Raw genomic sequence first — 19,759 nt, 5'->3', positions numbered from 1 at the left:
GTTCTGGGATTGGAAATATATACCTGAGTCTAGAATATTTTGCCTAACCAGAAAACAAAAAGGCAAATTAGGGGCAAATCAAAAGACTCAGGAGCTAACTTGGAGAGGCTCCTGTTGATCAAAGATGGGACAAAGATAGTAACTGCACAGAACTGAAATATACCATGTATTTTTTAATTTTGGAAAGGAGGGTGAATTCATAACACACACATTAAAAAAAAAATAAAAGGGAAAATGCCAGGGACCTCTGCTAAGGACCCTAAGACTACTACCTCCAGTTGATTTGCTAACAAGACTCACAGGACTTAGCACATAGTTCCATTCAGTTATAATTTGTTACAGTAAAAAGATTCAAAACAAAATTAGCAGGCACATACTGTTAAAGTCCAGAGTAAGCCAAGTTTTCAAAGGTTTTCCCCCAGTGGCCTCATATAGGATACATTTAGTTACCTCAGAATGGAATTGTGACAATACCTATGAAACATCTACTAGGGAACTCCCTAGAAACCCAGCATTTGAGGCTTTCATATGGGCCTTGTCATGCAGGCAACTTCCTAGTTATCTACCAAAATTTTAGATTCCCAGAACTAACAGTTTAGCCACAGTGAACTAACCTTATCAGTTCTGGAATGATGAGAGAACCTTTCCCAAAATCAAGTTCTCAGATGCCATCTTCTGTACACAGGACTTTTTAAGGATAGCTGCCTCAGGCCTATGACAAATTATCAGCAACTAATGTGGGTGTCTATGAATACACTGTTTTTTCAGATTAGACTGGGCACGGAAAAATATCTTATAGACATGGAAAAATGTTAAATCTTGACCATCTCCTCGGCCAAGTTGTCATTATGTTATCAGAACCCAGGGAAGCCAGCCATCTCAGTGGTGGGAGCCAGCAGGACAGTGATCCAATCAGACTTGTGGGTGAAAGAAGATATAAGTCAGGGTTAGAGGGAGCTGAGAGAGCCCCCTAAAGGAAAGGAGACGATGACCCCAGCCCTGAGAAAAGAGGACAAGGTAGCCCCCAAAGGAGAGACGCCGCCAGCCCTGGAAGAAAAGAAGATGGTTCTAGCCTCCAAAGAAAGAAGAAAAGAAGCATCCAGCAGCCACCCTACGGGGAGGGAAGAGAAGCCGAAGGCCTCTCTCACAGACTGGGCCTCGGTCCTGCCTCTGACGTGGCCTGAGAGGAGCACCAAAGGCCCTAGGCCTGGTGTCTCAAAGAGCTGTTTGTTGTTGGTGTAACCCAACAACTCTCAAAGAGCTGTTAACCCTGGGTGTCTCTGCAGGACCAGTAGTGGCCATCACTACTCCTAGTGTTGTCCAGCCCTTCTGGTGACCAGTGGCGACCATCACTGATGCTACCTGGGTGAGACAGCCAGCCCCTTGTGCATACAGTAAGCTCTTTGTTTCCCCTGTTTGTAAATAAACCCCACGGTTGTTGTTCCTGGAGTCTAATGTCTGTTGCAATTGTGCGTGTGCAGGTGAGAACCCATACACAGTGACCTGTCCTGTTATCAGGCACTGTCATTTGTTAGCCTATAGCTTTTGGTTTTGGTTTTTGGCCTTCTGGGGCTTTTTGGTGGCTCTCTGGTCTCAGAGCCTGGGCAGGTGGGTGGCCGTTCCATCCAGTCGGCCTCTTGCCCGCATGGCCTCTTTTGTGGCCTTCTCCGCTCCTGTTTCAATAAGCCAGAGGAAAAAGAAAAATATTGGATGGTTTCACTTTTAACAGGAATATAGGGGAACCAAATAGGACATCAATGTAAAAAAATAATAATTACAGTACAAACCACAACAAAGCAAAAACAGACAATTGTAAATCAGAGACATCCTGCAGGGGAGGAGGAGGGAGAGGGGTGAGAGGGAGGGAGGGAGGGAGGAGCACAGGGGACTGTGGTGATGGTGCACAGATGCCTTGGGGAAGGAAATTCTATGGGGACTTAATCTGAGGGGGTGGGGGGAAGCAAATATTGTCTAAAAAACTGTAAAAAAATTGATAAATGTTAAAATAAAAAAAAATTTTTTAAAATTATCAAAGAACTCCATGTAGTAGTGAGACCAAACTAAAATACTGATTTCAGGCTTGGATGGCTATGCTTTCCTTAGCGTGACCACTGTGGGGCCTGCTAAGACTGAATATTTGTGTCCTTACAAAATTCTTATGCTGAAATCCTAACCCCAGTGTTATGGTATGTGGTGGTGTGTGGCCTTTGGGAGGTGATTAGGTCATGTGTGGGATTAGTACCCTTATAAGGGGATCTTGTAAGGGATAACCTCATCCCTTCCACCATGAGAGAACACAGCAAGAAGATGGTCCACAAAACCTCACCACACACTGAAAAGCGTGTCTTGATCCTGGACTTCCCAGACTCCAGAACTATGAGAAATAAATTGTTGTTGTTTATAAGCCAGCCTGTCATCAGCTAGTGGTCTATGGTATTTTGTTACAATAGTCCAAATAGACTAAGACAGGATTTCTGCCTTAGCATTTCTAAATTAGTCTAAAAAATTAGTTGAATTTTAGTTTCAGAGGCACTGCCTGAAGGCAGTCAGTTCCAACAGTGCTGTCCATAGGACCAGGATATCAGACTCTCAAGATGTGGAAGATATCGACAGATCCTATAGAAAGAGCAGTTAACTGGGGCCATCCTCTACTCTGTATGGCTCTGTCACTGTGATAGAGGCTCAGCAGCCTGCTTGTACTTGCAGCAGCTTGCAAAGGCAGAATGTGAAGTTTTCTTCAGGAAGAGGAAAAAGGCAGTACTGTAAAACAGAATTAATGTCTTTTTTCCTTTCTCTGCTCCTGAGGTACCAGGGTTTTCTTGTGATCATAAAATCAGTGTGTCCCATTTAGTAATCACACCTTTACACTAAAAAAATTCCCTGCTCTCATCCAGATCTTTTGTCTTGAAGGGATAAACACAAGACGGATAAGCATTTTCACAGAAAAATATTTGATGTAACTTAATCAGACCCTTCATGTCACAAATTGGTCAAGATTAAATCTTGAATTTTGAGACAATTTCATCTATCCCTTTCAAATCCTGATCATTTATCTACTGAAAAGTCTTGAAAAGAATGTACCATTTCTGAGACAATTGCACTTAATAATCAAACTGCCATATGAGGGTAGGTACATCAGGAGAAAAGTGGGAGAAGTAGAATTAGGTTGTCAATCCATTGCTGTAAACTGTGACTAGTCCAAAATTAAGTGCAACATCAAGGAAACATCACTGAGAAGTGAAGAGTATCATATGTGTCCGGAGTAGAGGGAAGCGGTCACTGTCTTGGTGATGTGTTTCTCTCCATCTTGGTTAGGAATGAAACAGTTTCTATATAAGGAACACAGAGCTGATGTTCAATGTCAGATGGTTCCATCAGGCAAGAGGCCCGTGCCTGGGGACACTTGCAAGCAAACCAGATGCTTTAGTCAACAGCCATGATGTCTTTACAGTCAGGGCCTCACTGATAGGTGTTCTACATCGGCAGTGGTCCCCATGTAGGCGTCCAGTTCCCTGAGCCTATACCTGCTTTTCATTTAGCCCAGTGTGCAACAGACAATGTCAGGTTTTAGTCTGAAAGTCAAGTTGAGGAAACTGTTAACTGGCTCTTGAATTCAGGAGTTAAAAAACAGTCAGGGGTTTTTCTTTTGAAGCAGTAAAGGTGAGATGCCGAAAGGCTGGGGCGGGGGTTGGGGGGTGGGGGGGTAATCCTTCTGAGTTCAAGTGTCAAGTGAGGCTTTCCTAAAGCTCTAGAAAGATCTACTTAAAAATATTTACATAAGTCTGGAAAATCATCAGTCTCTATAGATCAGATATCCAATTTTATGAAAACTCATCAGCAACTAAACACTGTTTTCAAAAACCTTAAAAATCACCAGTTATGGAGACTGACTTTTGGTAATTTAATTTTTATCCACCCCTATGGCAGCAAAGAACAAGGAAGCTGAGTCACACTAGCATTTTTCTTTGCAATGTTCTCTGATTAAGATGATCCCTGTATCACTTGTGAGGTTACAAGCATAAAACATTTTATATTGATTTCTAGCATATATCCTAGGAATAACCACCACAAAATACAAAACTATTAAAAACCGACCTATTTCTTTCCTCATTGCAGATTTTCTCAAGCTCCAAGCAGTAAATCTATGATTTACAGGTTTCACATTACAGCTCTTGGAAGATCATAGCTGGAATGGGGGTGGGGTGGAGGGGTGGTGGTGGTGGTGGTGGTGGTGGTGGTAGTGTCCTCTAAATAGCAAGAACTAGGCTAAAGGAAGGCTGATGTGATTTCCTACAAGATGCCCCTCTTATTTCTTTGCTCCAGCTCTGGGAACTGACTTAATCATTTTTCCTCCTACTTAGAGGAGAGAGTAATAGAAATGCTTTATTTTATCCCAAGCTCAGCTCTGGGAATTTTTGGGCCCTTCCTCTTCCCACCTCGAGGAGAGCAAAAACCAAAGGTATCACTTTAGCTGCACTTTTTCTCCTTCACCAAAATAACAAGGGGAACCATTAAGTCAGTCCCCTGGAATTCAACTGAACATTTTCTAATTCCATAGGGAACTTTAACCTCTCACAAAAGATAACAAATAAACTCTCCTCATATCATAGATGACTCCACAGTCACCTGAGGCACCAAAGGTTTGCCCACCCCTTCATTCTTTTTTTTTTTGTGAAAACAGTTGACTGTCATATTTTAGTCAACAAATCCCATTTCTAGCAAATCCCACTTCTCACAAGTATACCAGAGGTCTATGAAACCCAGGTTTGATGATTTGCTAGGACTCACAGGATTCAACACAGGTACAGCTGTGACTATGACTTATAGCAAAAGGTAACAAAATCTGCAAAGGGAAAAGACACATAGGCAAAGACCAGAGGAAACCAGAAACAAACTTTCAAGGGTCCTCTTCTAGTGGATTCAGAGCACTTGCTTGACTTTCCCCAGTAATGAGTGTGACAATGCTTGTGTGAAATGCTGTCAAGCAGGGAAGCTCACTATAGACTCAGTGCCCAAGGGTTTTGTTGGGGGTTGGTCATGCAGGCACCCTGTGCCTAGGGTGCACCAAAATTCAGATTCTCAGAAGGAAAACAGATGTTTAGCACAAACAGAATTACTTTAACAAAGGTCAGGCACAGTGAGCCACTCTATCAAATCTAGGAATACTGGGAACACTCCTGAAACCCAGGTTCCCAGATGTCAGCCAAGGACCAACCTTCTACACAGGCCTTTAAAAGGACAGCTTTCTGAGGCCTGATATGTTAACTTTTTTCTGCATAGCAGTGGAACCAATTCTTTTTCTTTGAAGATTGTTAAGTAAAAGAAAAGAATCAAGCATCTATCATTTCACTCCTATGAGGAATGTACCTCAGGGTAAACTAAGCTTATGGTCTTTATTGAGATTCTAATTCAAACAGTTACAAAATTACGGCAACCAGAGAAATTTCAACATTGTATATTTGGATAATATAAGGAAACGAATGGTATTTTTTTCAGGTGAGATAACATACAGTATTTATGTAAAAAAATTCTGATCTTAAGAGTTACAGAGTAAAACAGTTACAGGTTGAAATGAAATATTTGAGATTTGTTTGAAGATAATCTAGGAGTGGTATTTTGGAGTAATTTCATAGTAAACAAGATTAGCCATGAACTGAGAATTTTTGAAGCTAAATGATAGTGACTCATTATTTCTTCTATTTTTATGTATGTTTTTAATTTTAAAATATTAATTGAAATGGGACTAACTGAAAAGATTACTTTATAAAAGATATTAAGACCACTGGCATTTACTAGTGGTAATACCATTCCTCTTGCTAGTGACTAGTTTAGAAATGGGCATTTGACTTAATTCTGGTCATAAAACATGACCTGTTTTTGGGGAAGGTGGAAAGTTCTAGAATAAGTCTCATTATTCCTGAGTAAACCTAGAGGACAGTTTTCTTCTTCCTCTGGATGTTGCTGAATCTAGATATGGTGACTAAAATGGTTGTAGTCATCTAAAAATTATAAAGGGAGCTAGTCTGAGGGTAGAGTTAACCTAAGGTTGTCAGTTCAGAGAGATGAGAAGGCCAGGGGCAGCTGATGACACACACTGTTGAGACACTGACCCAAATGTGCCTGCCTTATTCTCACTTCTTCTTCCATGAGATATGATGTTTCCTTATTGTTTAAGTCAATCTGAATCACAGTTGACTGTATCTAGTGCATAGAGGAGGAGAAAGTATGAAGTTGGCAAACTTCATCTGTAGGTGTGAAACAGTAAAATATTTTAAGTTTTGCAGGGTATATAGTTTCTGTCTACTCTACCTCTGTAGCCTAAAAGCAGTCAAGATGTTAGGGGTACAAATAAGTATGGCTGTGTTCCAATCAAACTTTATGAATATTGCAATCTAAATTTAACAAAATTTATACATGTCACTGTATAGTCCCCTTTTGACTTTTCCCCAACTATTTAAAAGAAGCATCTTCAGCTTGCAGGCTGTACAATAACAGGTGGAAGGCTGGTGTTGGCACATAGGTCGCAGTGGTCTGTTAACCCTTTTTGTAAAGGAAGAATTGAACTGAAAACACTATGATGTTCAGTAATGATAGTTTTTAGAATTTTTGGAACAATGTTGAACATATATTGAAGAGTTCAATGTTGAACAGAGTACATATATAATCAACTATAATCTGCTATGATATTGTCTATCTGCAACTGGTTGTATAACACACATTTCTAAGTTTTGTTGTCAAAAGTTTTTTTTTTTTTTTTAAATAGAGGCATGTTTATTTATTTATTTGTTTGTTTGTTTGTTTGTTTATACATGCACTGGGTACAGTCAGAAGTGCGGGAGGGTGAGAGAATTCACCAGAGCCAGAGCAGGGAGCAGAACAGGCAGAAGGACCGAAGTACACTGCTGAGGGGAGCAGCGGGCGGCAGGAGAGGTCTGCGCGCCATGTGGGACCCTCCTCCTGTGGCCGGGGAGCAGCCGGGGATCGAACCAGCGCCATAGAGGCCGCGGGCAGCTTCGCAACCCAGCGCTCAACCGCTGCGCCACCGGGGAGGCCCATGTTGTCAAAAGTTTAATGAGCTTTTTTTAAAATTTTATTTGAAATATTTTTACATCATTTTGAGTGCCCAAAATTAAATTTATCTGCTTTGATTACCTGGGGTTTACTACAATAGCTCTTTATAGCCTTTGCTACCGTAGTGTTAAGTTATGCTCAGGCTTTTGAGCTGCTGGCCTCTGTGGCTACCACTTGTGGCCTTGAATGCAGGAGGCGCTTGGGAGCATGGCCTTGGAGTACACATGCCTGATGGTGGATACAGAGTATGTTGTGGGCATGCATGAGTGTGCACACCTGAGCCTAGAGGCTGAGGCTATAAGGGTGGCGTCACACAGAGATGGCTGTAGCAGAATGACTATGAGAGGAAGAGACCAGTGAGAGCCCAAAGAAAGTAAAGATTTGCCAGGGACTGGGAGGCCTACCAGCTTCCTGCCCTGACCCACCCTTCCCCTTAGCCCCCCTGCCTTGCCAGCCTATGGGCTTGCTCCACTACAACTGGTATAGAAAGATCATTAAAGCCTGAAAAAACTACTGAGGAATCCAGGACTCTCCTTTACCTGTCTGTCCCAATGGATAGAGAACCTGCCCTGCTGTTGGCACTACAGCTACCCAGAATTCTAGTGTTAATCCTGTCACTAACAATCTAGGTTGCCTTGGCTACCAAGTTAAGTACCAAGGCACTTATCTTGTGAATCTGACTTTCTTTAACAACAGCACTTATACCAGGAAAACTGTGACCTAAAAGATGGCTCCAGAGACATCTACAATTGTACTTCAGGCCCCCAAATGTAACATGGTTTCAGGATTAGACCAGGCTGAGGTAGTGTGACTGATGAATGCATTCCCTACATATGTAATATCCAGGGTCAAGAAAGCTCAGAACCACCTACCCTCTTTCTTGAAAATTGATGAGATCATCTCTATGGCATCAATGCACCTACCACACTGGGGGTGTTTCATCAATTTTGATGTTCACCTGAATTATCTGGGGATCATGTTAAATTACATATTCTGATTCCGTGCATCTGTAGTGGGGGGAATACGATGAGTATCTCACAAATTCTTATGTAATACTGATGCGGCTGGTCCTCAAAACATGCTTTGAGAAGTTCAGCAGTAGTCCACTACAGTCCTGTTTTAAAGCTATTTTGTGGGAGCCATGAGGCAAATTAAAAGGTCCAGATAGCTAGCATCACTGCAGAAGAAGTCCTGAAATAGTGTCTCATGTTTTCCTTTGCATCTTTCACACTTTCTGTGGCACTTGAGGCTACTGGTACAACCATCTGCTAAGAGTCAGAAAGTTGGGAAGCTGTTTAAAGTGCTATTTAATTCTCTAGATCTCATTTTACAAAATCTTTTGATTTCTTCTCTCCATTTCCTTTTTTTTTAAAGATTTATTTATTTATACATACAAGAACCAGGGCACAGGCCAGATGTGGGGGAGGGTGAGAAGATTTACCAGAGACAGAGCGGGGAACAGAACAGGCAGGCTGACTGAAATACACTGCTGAGGGGAGCAGCAGGCAAGACAGGAGAGGTCTGCTATGCCATGTGGGTATCTCCTGGGCTGGCTGGGATTGAACCCGCACTACAGAGGCTGCGGAGAGCTTCCCAGCACTGTGCTCAACCACCTGTGCCACCAGGGAGGCCCTCTCTCCATTACCTTTTTAAAAGTCCTTAACAATTTCTATCTAGCATTGTCTTCTGCTTGGGATTCAAGAACTGGGAATGTAGGCTGTGAAGCTACCTGCAGCCTCTGCAGTGCCGGTTCGTTCCACGGCCACTGGCGAGGGTCCCACAAAAAAAAAAAAAAAGAACTGGGAATGCAAATTAGTGATTAGTGCCTATGTTATAAACTGGCAGAATAAAATTTCAAGATAGAAGAAATAAATTACTTATTAATAATTAAGAGTCAGGATAAAATTCAAATTGGCAACTGAATTTTAGGAAAAGAGAAATGTTAGGGGCAAGAAGCAGAAGTCACTGAGGCATTACATATTTTTTTTTTAAGTACAAGTTTCAGGCTTTTATAAATGATTTAGAATAAAAAAAAAGACAATTATTTGTACTCACTCTACCTACTGCAGTCATGAATAGAATTATAATTTTAAAATGTGCTAAGTTTACAGTTACCCACTTTAGAAAGTTCATTCATACAAGATATAGAAATATAATAACAGTATTGTAAACATGAAAAATCAGAAGAAAAACGAATCAATTAAATATAATTGGACAGCAATTATACTGGTAAATGTCATTTATTTCAAGAATTATTAGGATAAAAATGTAACTTACCTCTGATAAAGCTGAAGAAAAGTGATTGCAGTTTTTATGCATCAAATGATAGGCATTGCCTTTGTATTCTTTTCCCAATTCTTCCACAATTTTTTCTACGTCATCTTCCAGGAAGTCAGTGCTCCCTAAAACAACAGCTTCTCTTAAAGAACAAAAGGAAAAAAGAGGTAAAAAAGAAGAAAGCTGTGTGAGTTGAAGGTATTTAAGAAAGCATGCTTAAAGACTTATTTCCAGTGATATTATAAGTAAATCTAGTGAAATAAAACTAAAAGGTAAATGAGATACTTTCAACTTTTCTGTACACTATTTATAAAATAATACAACCAAGTTATTTTCTTAATAAAATAATATGTTAAAAATTATATTAAGGGCCTCTCTGGTGGCGCAAGGGGTTAAGATGCAACCTATGAAGTTGTCTGCGGCATCTGCAGCATGAGTTCGATCCCCAGGCGGCCAGGGAGCAACCCATATGGCGCAGCAGACCTCTCCTGACTCACCCACTGCTCCCCTCAGCAGTGTACTTCGGTCAATCTGCCTGTATTGTTCCCCACTCTGTCTCTGGTGAATCCTCTCACTCCCTACACCTCTGGCCTATACCTCAGCTCTTGTATGCATAAATAAATAAATCTTTTTAAAAAACTGTATTAAAATGTAGCATCAGTTATTTTTTTTTACAACTATTGCATCAGCAGTTACTTCAAATGGCTGGCCAATTTCTTAGGAATAATCTTTTAAGTTATCTGCTACTGTGCTACAGTGAGGTGAACTTCGAATAACTAAGTTAAAAAAAAAAATAAAACAAACAAAAACCCAGTTAATGAAACAAACAAAAATGACCCCAATCCAGTAAAAAACAAAACAACAACCAAGAAAAATAACTCCCATTCTGGACAGGCAACCGACATTATTCAATAGAAATGTAATTTTTGTCAGACACATAATGAGGTATCCAAGAAAGTGGAAAATACTTGAATAACTCTTATCTAGTAATAGACCTAAGAACTAGATTCAATACTCTAGTGTATAAATGTTTCATATCATTGATAGGCTAAAAGAATCATGAACTCAGTAGTGATAAAAATGTGTAGCCATATACTGAATTTCAATGTTATAACCTCATTTCACTAGTTTTCAGTTTGCAAGTTAATTATTATAGGTGCATACATTTCTTTATTTTTTATGAGTATTCTTAAAATTTTTTTAATTTTTTTAAAATTTTTTACATCATTGTTTATTTTTAAACAATATTTGCTTCCCCCAGCACCCTCAGGTGTAGTTCCCATAGAGTTTCCTTCACCAATGCACCCATGCACCATCACCTCAGTCCCCTATGCTCCTCCCTCCCTCCCTCTGATCCCTCTCTCTCCTCCTCCCCTGCAGGATGTCTCTGATTTATAATTGTCTGTTTTTGCTTTGTTGTGTTTTGTACTGTTATTATTTTTTTACACTGATGTCTTATTTGGTTCCTCTATATTCCTGCTATAAGTGAAACCATCCATTATTTTTCTTTTTCCTTCTGGCTTATTTCACTGAGCATAATTCCTTCTAGTTCCATCCACGTTGCTGCGAATGGCATGAGTTTATCTTTTTTTTTGATTGCTGAATAATATTCCACTGTGTATATATACCACATCTTCTTGATCCAGTCATCTATTTTTGGGCATCTGGGTTATTTCCAGGTTTTGCCTATTGTAAATAGTGCTTCAATAAACACAGGGGTACAGGGTGTCTTTTGAATCAATGTATTTGTGTCCTTTGGGTAGATCCCATGGAGTGGAATTGCTGGGTCATACGGTAGCTCCATTTTTAGTAGACTGAGGAACCTCCAGACAGCTTTCCATAGTGATTGGACCAGTTTGCACTCCCACCAACAATGCAGGAGAGTTCCTTTTTCACCACATCCTCACCAACATTTGTTGTTGCTTCTTTTTTGATATGTGCCATTCTTACTGGTGTAAGGTGGTATCTCAATATGGTTTTGATTAATGTTCTTGAAACCAAGATTGTATATATCACTTAAAACACAAACATTAATTAAGGAATAGATTTGAGTATTAGTATTCAGATTTTCAGTGCTGTTTACTACTCATAAGGCTCCAGATACACTCATATTCATACATTTTAAGTTTATTAATACATAAATATATGTACCTTAACAACTGCTTCCTGGCTAATAACTATTTAGTTATTTCACATTTATAAATAATGTCTATTTCAACGGAAAATGAAGAGATTTTAAAATAAGTAGGTCACATAAAAGTTCACCTCCCCCAAATAGGGAAGCAATATCAGTAGATATTAATATTTTCTAAAGCAGTCTTTTAGTTATATAAATAAAAACATTTTTATTTTTTTAAAGATTTATTTATTTATGCATACAAGAACTGGGGTACAGGCTAGAGGTGTGTGTGTGTGTTTGTGGGGTAGTGAGAGGATTCACCAGAGACGGAGTGGTGAGCAGAACAGACAGAGCGACTGAAATACATTGCTGAGGGGAGCAGCGGGCAAGTCAGGAAAGGTCTGCTGTGCCATATGGGTAGCTTCCTGGCTGGGGATTGAACTCATGCTGCAGTAGCTACGGATAGCTTCATAGGCTGTGTCTTAACCCCTTTCGCCATTAGGTAGGCCCAGTAAAAACATTTTTAAAGAAGAAAGAATAACTTAGATGGATCCCAAATAAAAGTAATAGACTAGGTTATTTCAGGTACCTTATCTGGAATATCTCTATCTTTCTATTTCATTTTAAAATAAAAAGTCAGCAACTAAAATAATGTTAAAGAAATATTTTAACATTCTAAGCTTTAATCTACAGAATGAATCTAAAAATAAGTTTTGGCACTTAAGATAGTGAAATAAAAATTTTCTCTGTACTTACTTAAATTTAAATGTTTCTCCTAGTTCAGAAGCATTTCCTGGAGAAATTTCAAATATTCCAGAAAAGGGATAAGGATGGCCACCATAAGCAAATTCTGAAAGAGAAAACTAATAAATTTTAGTATTTATCACATAAAATTTAACTAGAATGCTTAGTTTTAACAAATGAGGATAATAATGATTTAATCCAAAGATTTTGCAATTTATTAGTACTTTCACAAACATCTCATTTAGCTATTGTATAGAACGGTTAACACAAAAGACCTAACTCTTATAATGAAGGACCTTCAAAGGCAACCCTGACTTATATATTTACTTTGCTTATATTGGCAAGAAGAGAATCACTAATGACTCAAAGGTGAATAAAGTTCCTCTGCCTATCTATTACGTCAGAATAAGCAGGGTCAGTTCACAGCTTTGCTACTTTCTAAATTAAAGTGATCAAATTTCCAACTTGAATTTTATGGAAAAAATTGCCTAACAGTAAGTTTACAGGGCTCCTAGAATGAGGACTCTTGATTTATCTTAAGTAAAAGGAAAACATTAGCAAATGTGAAAAACTGAATTCAATTCCCCTCATTCAAGAAAAAGATACCAAATTAACACATACAACCCACTCACAGGCAGACAGACAGACAGACACACACACACACACACTCTCTCTCTCTCTCTCTCTCTCTCTCTCTCTCTCTCTCTGTCTCTTTCTCTCTGTGTGTCTCTCTCTCTCTCCACAACAAACCTTCTCGCTAGGAGGGAACCACTTGTACTACAGTGAACACATATTCAGGCTCATCAGATACAAACGCTCATTCAGAACAAAAATGAAGAAAGGTTCAAATCAGTAAAGAACAGAAATTTCTGCTTATAATTCTGACATGAGATACTTAGATATTTAAGTGACAAATCTTAGTATAAAGAATTCCAAACAAATGTTCAAATTAATCTCATCACATAACAGCTAATAAATATAAACTTAAAAGGTCTCAGAACAAACTATGTTTATTTTACTTTTGATACAGAGCTTCAGGGAAAAAGCAATGATGTGGATAAGTGTTTAGCACTCTATTTTGAGATATGCATTTGAATTTTTTTAAATGATAGAATCTTGTAAAACATTGTAGATAATCAGGTTGGACAGGGAAAGATTACATGTGGAATTTAGCTGTCTCCATTAGAGTAAGGAAAGTTATAGACCCATTTATTCTGCTAGTCAAGAAATGTTCACTTTTCAGGAATATATTTGGCCTCAATTTTACTGAACTTGGATATGTTTTGATCTATGTTTCTAATTATCCCTAAATCATTTTATGAAGGGAAGCAATGGCTAGGCAGATAAAAGAGCAAGGGACTAGGTACACAAGAATACTTGGGTTCAAATCCCAGTTCTGTTCATTTAGAGCTGTATGACTTTCAGCAGGTTTGAACTTCAGTTCTGCATCTTAAAAATGGAGAAAATGCCACATGCCCTTATCTACCTCATGAGGGCACGGACATGTGGTTCAAAACGTGATGGCACTTTAAAAACTGATTTTGCGTGGCACTACACACACAACTATGACAAACACCATATCAAATAAGGGAACCAACCCACAGACTATGATTCCACCCAGAGCAATATTCCAACCACTGAAATTTTCAGCAGGAGCCTCCTATTTTGGGGGTGGGGATTATTTGGTATATGCATTCTTTCAAGTGAAATGCAGCTAAACAAATCTTTATAGCTAACATTTAATATCCTACACTGCATCTACAAGCAGCTACTACAGAATATAAAAAAGGGAGATTATAAACCATCATACACATTTAAGTAAACAAGCCTTTTCTTTGTATGGGCTAAAGCTGGGATGCAGTCTTTAGGGGTAACCAGGTAAACTGCAGTAACATGTTCTAAGAGGTCACAAAGACTGCCAAGGTAAAGCAAATAAAGGCATTTCTGCTAGATTGAGTTTATGATTCAGAATCACTTATCACAACCCTGGTAAAAAACTGGCAACATGATCTGTTCTACAAAGACTATTAGAGATTACAGCTTGATCATGAGTAGACTATCTTGCATCAGGAGTGGGAATTAGAAGGAAGGAAAAAGCTATTGAAAAACAGCTGACTGATTTGACTGCCATGTAATGTTAATCATAATAAAGGGTAGTAAAAAACAAAGAGGTCCAAGTTGATGACAAAGGTAATCATTCTTGAGCAAAATTCTAGATGTAATCAAAGGCAGGATTTGGTCAGAGATATTTTTTGACTTTATAACTACAGTTGCAGTCTACACAAACGAATTTAGTACCAAAATTCCCTTAGAAGCCTACAGGATTCTATTCAACACTCCAACGCTTTCCCAACCAAATTGGTTGTTTTATCAAACTACATTGCAAGGTGAGAAGTTTCTTAGGAATGTCAACAATATTAGAGTAAAACTGTGATAGTACAACAACCTCAAAAGGAAAATATTTTTTAAGACATAGTATTAGAATAAAAGATAACTAAATGAACATTCACTTGTCTATTTTCCCTTCTATTCACTTCTTCTATTTTCTGCAATAAAAGTACAGAAGTTGTGAAAAAGGGAAGAATTATAGTTTTGATTTTGCAACTCCTTTGCGAGGCAAAAATCTACAGAAAGTATACTTAAACTGTGTGTACACATACCTCTGCCATATACTTCAATTCCTGAATGGAAAACTCCAATTCCAATGGATGAGGTGTATTCATTCATCCAGTACTAAGAAAAAAAAAAAAAAAGAAAATTTCAGAATATCTGTTCATTTAAGACTCAATAATAGTATAGGAAGTTACTCCCCAAATCCTTTACTGGATATTTAGGTCTTTCCAACACATTACTTAGTACTTTTCCTTATAGCTTCCATTAACAATACTAATTTGGGGGCCTCCCCTGGTGGCGCAAGTGGTTGAGCGCAGCGGTTTGAAGCTGTTCGTTCGCAGCCTTTGCAGCACGAGTTCGATCCCGTCTGGCCGGCGAGGGTCCCACATGGCACTGCAGACCTCTCCGGTCTTGCCCGCTGCTCCCCTCAGCAGTATATTTCATCAGTCTGTCTGTTCTGTTCCCCACTGTGTCTCTGGTGGATCCTCTCATCCTCCCGTGCATCTGACCTGTACCCCGGTTCTTGTATAAATAAATAAATAAATCTTAAAAAAAAACAAAACCAAAAACCAATCAATACTCATTTGGTCTGATCTTTGGGTCCTTGAGTATGCCATGTCTCAAGTGTAATGCATTCCTGGGTCAAAACAAATGTCTCCATTTGTCAACTAGCACATTATCAAAACTTCAGAGCAAAGCCCTTAAAATATAAACCTGGTCAGAGCAGAGAAATAACTGACATAAAAGTTCTCCTGTTGGTGATTTAAAATAAGATATCACATATGATGATGGTATCATTGTCATAAAATTAATGATAAAGGGTAATAAATTATTAAAAATTGTTGACAAAATTATGTATAAAAATACATTTCATGAATCTAGTACTACATACAAGAATCATGTACTACAAAAAAAGGACAGATATCAAAAGATTCTACAATGGGAAAATCAACCTAAGAAAAAGCAAAACCTAGAACTCAGAGGAAAATAAGAGATGTTCAACATAAACATTTGTAACTTTTCCTTGTGTAAAACGACATCAAGATCAAAAGATAAATGACATACAGGGAATAAAAATGTGTAACACTTTTATACTGTATGAGGATACAAGTCACCTCTCTATCTGAATCTATCTAGTCTCTGATTTTGGACAGCCACGCTTTGAATGGCAAGTAAGGAAATTGAGAGGCATCTTTTCTATCTGAGTCAATTTGATTTCTTTTTTAAAGTTTTTTTTTTTTTTAAAGATTTATTTATCTATCTATACAAGCACTGGGTACAGTCAGAAGCATGGGAGAGTGAGAGAATTCACCAGAGCCAGAGCGGGGAGCACAACAGTCTGACTGACGAAATACACTGCTGAGGGGAGCAGCGGGCAAGACAGGAGAGGTCTGCGCGCCATGTGGGACCCTCACCAGCCGGCCGGGGATCGAACTGGCGCTGCAGAGGCTGTGGGCAGCTTCGAAGCCCAGCGCTCAACTGCTGCACCACTGGGGAGGTACTGAGTCAATTTGATTTTGGAAGGAGAGAACTGATGGCACATATAGCAAGGGATTCCTCAAAACCTTTTCCAAATCTATTTAATTTCAGAATTTGGAAAGGGAAGGTTCAGACAATGAAGGATACTGTACAAAAAGCTCCATTAAAAAAAAATTTTATAGACAAGTGAGCAATCAGAATTAGTAGCTAACAAACATGAACTAACAATCTCACTAATGAACAGAAAAAATATTAATTAAAATAATAAGCTACTTTTCCTTTTCTTATTCATCAGATTGGTAAATAAATTTAAAAAAAAGCCAGTACTTGGTGTTGATAAGGTGTGAGGAAGACAGTTTTGAAGCATAAGTCAGTGACAATTAACTATCCCACTTCTTGCAATCTACTCTATAGAAATATTTAACCATTTATAAAGACAAGTTCCAGGATATTAATTGAAGTCTATAAACTAAAAACAACCGAAATATCAGTAGGGGAATAGTTAAATAAATAAAGGTAAATCCATATTATGAGCTACTAAAAATAATGAGTAAACAATACACATGGACATTAAAAGATAGCTAAGACACTTAAAGTAAAAAGACCAAGCCATGATACATTATCTGTAGCATAATAGATATTTGTAAAAATAAATAAATTTGTCCTGTATGCTTACATGATAATATGAAAAAATAAAAACAAACCCACCATTAAATACAACAAAAGAAGGAAGACTTAAATCACATAGATCAAACTGTTAAGAGTTTGAGAGAAGGGAATAGACATGGCTGGGATGGGAGTAAAAGAATATAAAGAAATACTTTAATGTGTATCACTACTTTTATAATTAGAAAAATCTCATTTTAAAATAAAATGCTATTTTCTTTTCACTGAGCAAGTTTTAGTTATTTGAATCTTTACATTACCATAAAAGAATAGACTGCATATATACAAAACATCCTTAAGTACAACATCATTAATTTGTGTTAACAAAATACTAGTAAGAACCAGTTTACTTACAGGTTAATATTTGGAAGGCTATGTACTCAGAAAGGGGATACTCTTGAGCAACTGACAGGGACGGATTTGAGTATACATTTGTTAGGGAAACAAAAGCAAGGTACCAAATAATATCTACCTAGGACATTATGATATATTTTTGTATGGCAGTGTATTTATCTAAATCTACCCCTTAAACTGGAGCCAAAAACTATGTCTGCAGGCCAATCTGGCCATCTTCTCTCTTTGCAAATAAAGTTTTATTAGAACATAGCAATGGGCCTCCCTGGTGGTGCAGGCGGTTAAGCGCAGTGTTGTGAAGCAGTCTGCAGCCTCTGCAGTGCAGGTTTGATCCCAGCCGGCCACAGAGATATCCACATGGTGCGGCAGACCTCTCCTGTCTCACCCACTGCTCCCCACAGCACTGTATTTCAGTCTGTCTGCCTGTTCTGTTCCCTGCTCTGTCTCTGGTGAATCCTCTCACCCTCCCGCACATCTGGCCTATACCCCAGTTCTTGTATGTATAAATAAATTTTAAAAAAAAGAACATAGTAATACCTATTAACTTACAAATAATCTGTGGCTGCTTCCATGTTATAATGACAGTGTTGTTGTATCTGGACTTTTTCAGAAAAAGTTTGTGTCTTATGAAAATGTCAGTGTGTATATTTTTGCAAAAAAGAAATAGATGGAAAATAAAACAGCAACTCCCAAAGCAAATGGTTACCTATCGAAGATGGGTGAAATGGAAAAGAAGGGATATTTCCTGAAATTATCTTGTATGCACAGTTTTTTTTTTTTTTTTTTTTTTTGGTGGGACCCTCGCCAGTGGCTGGGTATCGAACCGGCGCTGCACAGGCTGCGGGCAGCCCTGCAACCCAGTGCTCAACCGCTGCGCCACCAGGGGAGGCCCTGTATCTACAGTTTTGATATTTGAGCTATGTAAATGTTTTATATATTCAAAGTTAAATTTATAAGATGAAAAAAATACAACTTAAAACTGAATTCAAACAAAATGAATGAATGCAGTTGTTTACCAAATTAAGAACATACCCACAATAAAAAATTTAAGTTAACTTCTGAATATAGTACTTTGACTATATGCCCTTATAGGATATCTTCCAAGGACAAAAAGAAGTGCAAAGAAATTCTAAACTTAGAAGATTTATTGTTCATAGTGGTACAAGTATAGTAATTCTAAAATTATTTTGTATGTACTATAGATAGAATAAATGAGTAAACATACTGGGGGTGAGGTTGGGTGGTGTGGGGTGGAAAACCAGAGCTGTTAAATGTGGGTGAAGGGAGATATAAATATGAAAGGACGAAAGCTAAGGATTTTCACGGCGGTAATATGTATGAATTTATGATTTTAAAAAGTGTATTTTACCTAAGCAATAAGCCAGGCTACTCAATCTTGGTTTCTCCACTAAAAGGAACAGACTTCTTGGAGAAAAGGTTGATTCCATGTTGGGGCAGAAAAAGTACAAGGTAAGAAGTGTGCAAAGAATGATGGAGAGATAAAAATGTGATTTAGAAGTTGGCTGAAAAGCAACTTTGGGAAAATGCAAATATCAAAAAGAATAACCACAATATGTTATAACATATAACATGTTAACTGAACATGTAACATATAACACATGTTAACATATAACTAAAAAAATCCCAAGTTCACAGTAATTTAAAAATAAGTGAAAGAAGGGAAAGCTCTTCTTTACAGAAAAAGACGAGTCAATAAAAATAGAGGCAAGGTCATCAATAACCCCCCACTGGACAAGGAGCATGGATGCTAAAACCACTGAAAGAAGGTTACAGGGAACTATGTTCACATGTCCTCAAAGTATCAATCTCTCATTTTTCTAAATTGTAAGGTGAAAAGATATCTTTACAATGGACAAATATGGTGAATATTGTCTTATCCAATAGTCTTATCCACGATTAAACTAAGTCTTATTAATAATAATTAAAATATATAGATTGTTATGTGCCCCCTGGTATGATGAAATAGAAAAACCACACATTCCTTTCCTTTGTTAGTTTTCTTATCAAATACGCTAAACAGACTTGCAACTACAAGGGAACACTTGGTAAATCTGGATTTTGGGACAGTCTAGAAGGAAAGTGGCCTTGTCTTTTAAAAAATAATGGACACGAAAGTCTTAAATCTTCTTTAAAGATTCAAAAGACATGACAACTAAATGTAATGATGGAGTTTTGGGTTCTAGATTTTAAAAAAGGAAAAGCAGACACTTAGGGGTAATATTAATAAATGGATTATTCATGAGATACTGTATCAGTTGAAAAATTTCAGTTGCATGGTTAGGTAGAGAACGTCTTCTTAGGAAATAGATGTTAAAGTACTTAAAGAAGAGTTGTAATTGTGATTTACTTTTTATGTGTATTTGAGTGCATGTGTAGGAGGATAAGAGAAAGCAAAAATGCTCAAAAACTGGTGAA

General features: G+C 38.1%; 1 protein-coding gene across 5 annotated transcripts in view; it reads right to left on the bottom strand.

Moving 5' to 3' along the window:
- DESI2 (desumoylating isopeptidase 2) overlaps positions 1–19,759 on the bottom strand; it is a 51,343-nt gene that overhangs the window by 8,435 nt on the left and 23,149 nt on the right. For all 5 annotated transcript variants that reach the window (XM_037510311.2, XM_054694948.1, XM_037510313.2 and 2 more), the window contains exons 2-4: positions 14,872–14,944; positions 12,224–12,317; positions 9,349–9,490 (exon numbers count right to left, since the gene is read on the bottom strand). In XM_037510311.2, coding sequence (XP_037366208.1) covers positions 9,349–9,490; positions 12,224–12,317; positions 14,872–14,944 — 309 coding nt within the window. The remainder of the gene's footprint in view (positions 1–9,348; positions 9,491–12,223; positions 12,318–14,871; positions 14,945–19,759) is intronic.

This window comes from Talpa occidentalis, unplaced genomic scaffold (assembly GCF_014898055.3).
Source record: "Talpa occidentalis isolate TD23 unplaced genomic scaffold, MPIMG_talOcc4v2.1 talOcc4.14, whole genome shotgun sequence".
Taxonomy (NCBI): domain Eukaryota; kingdom Metazoa; phylum Chordata; class Mammalia; order Eulipotyphla; family Talpidae; genus Talpa; species Talpa occidentalis.
This window is presented reverse-complemented; position numbering and strand designations above follow the sequence as displayed.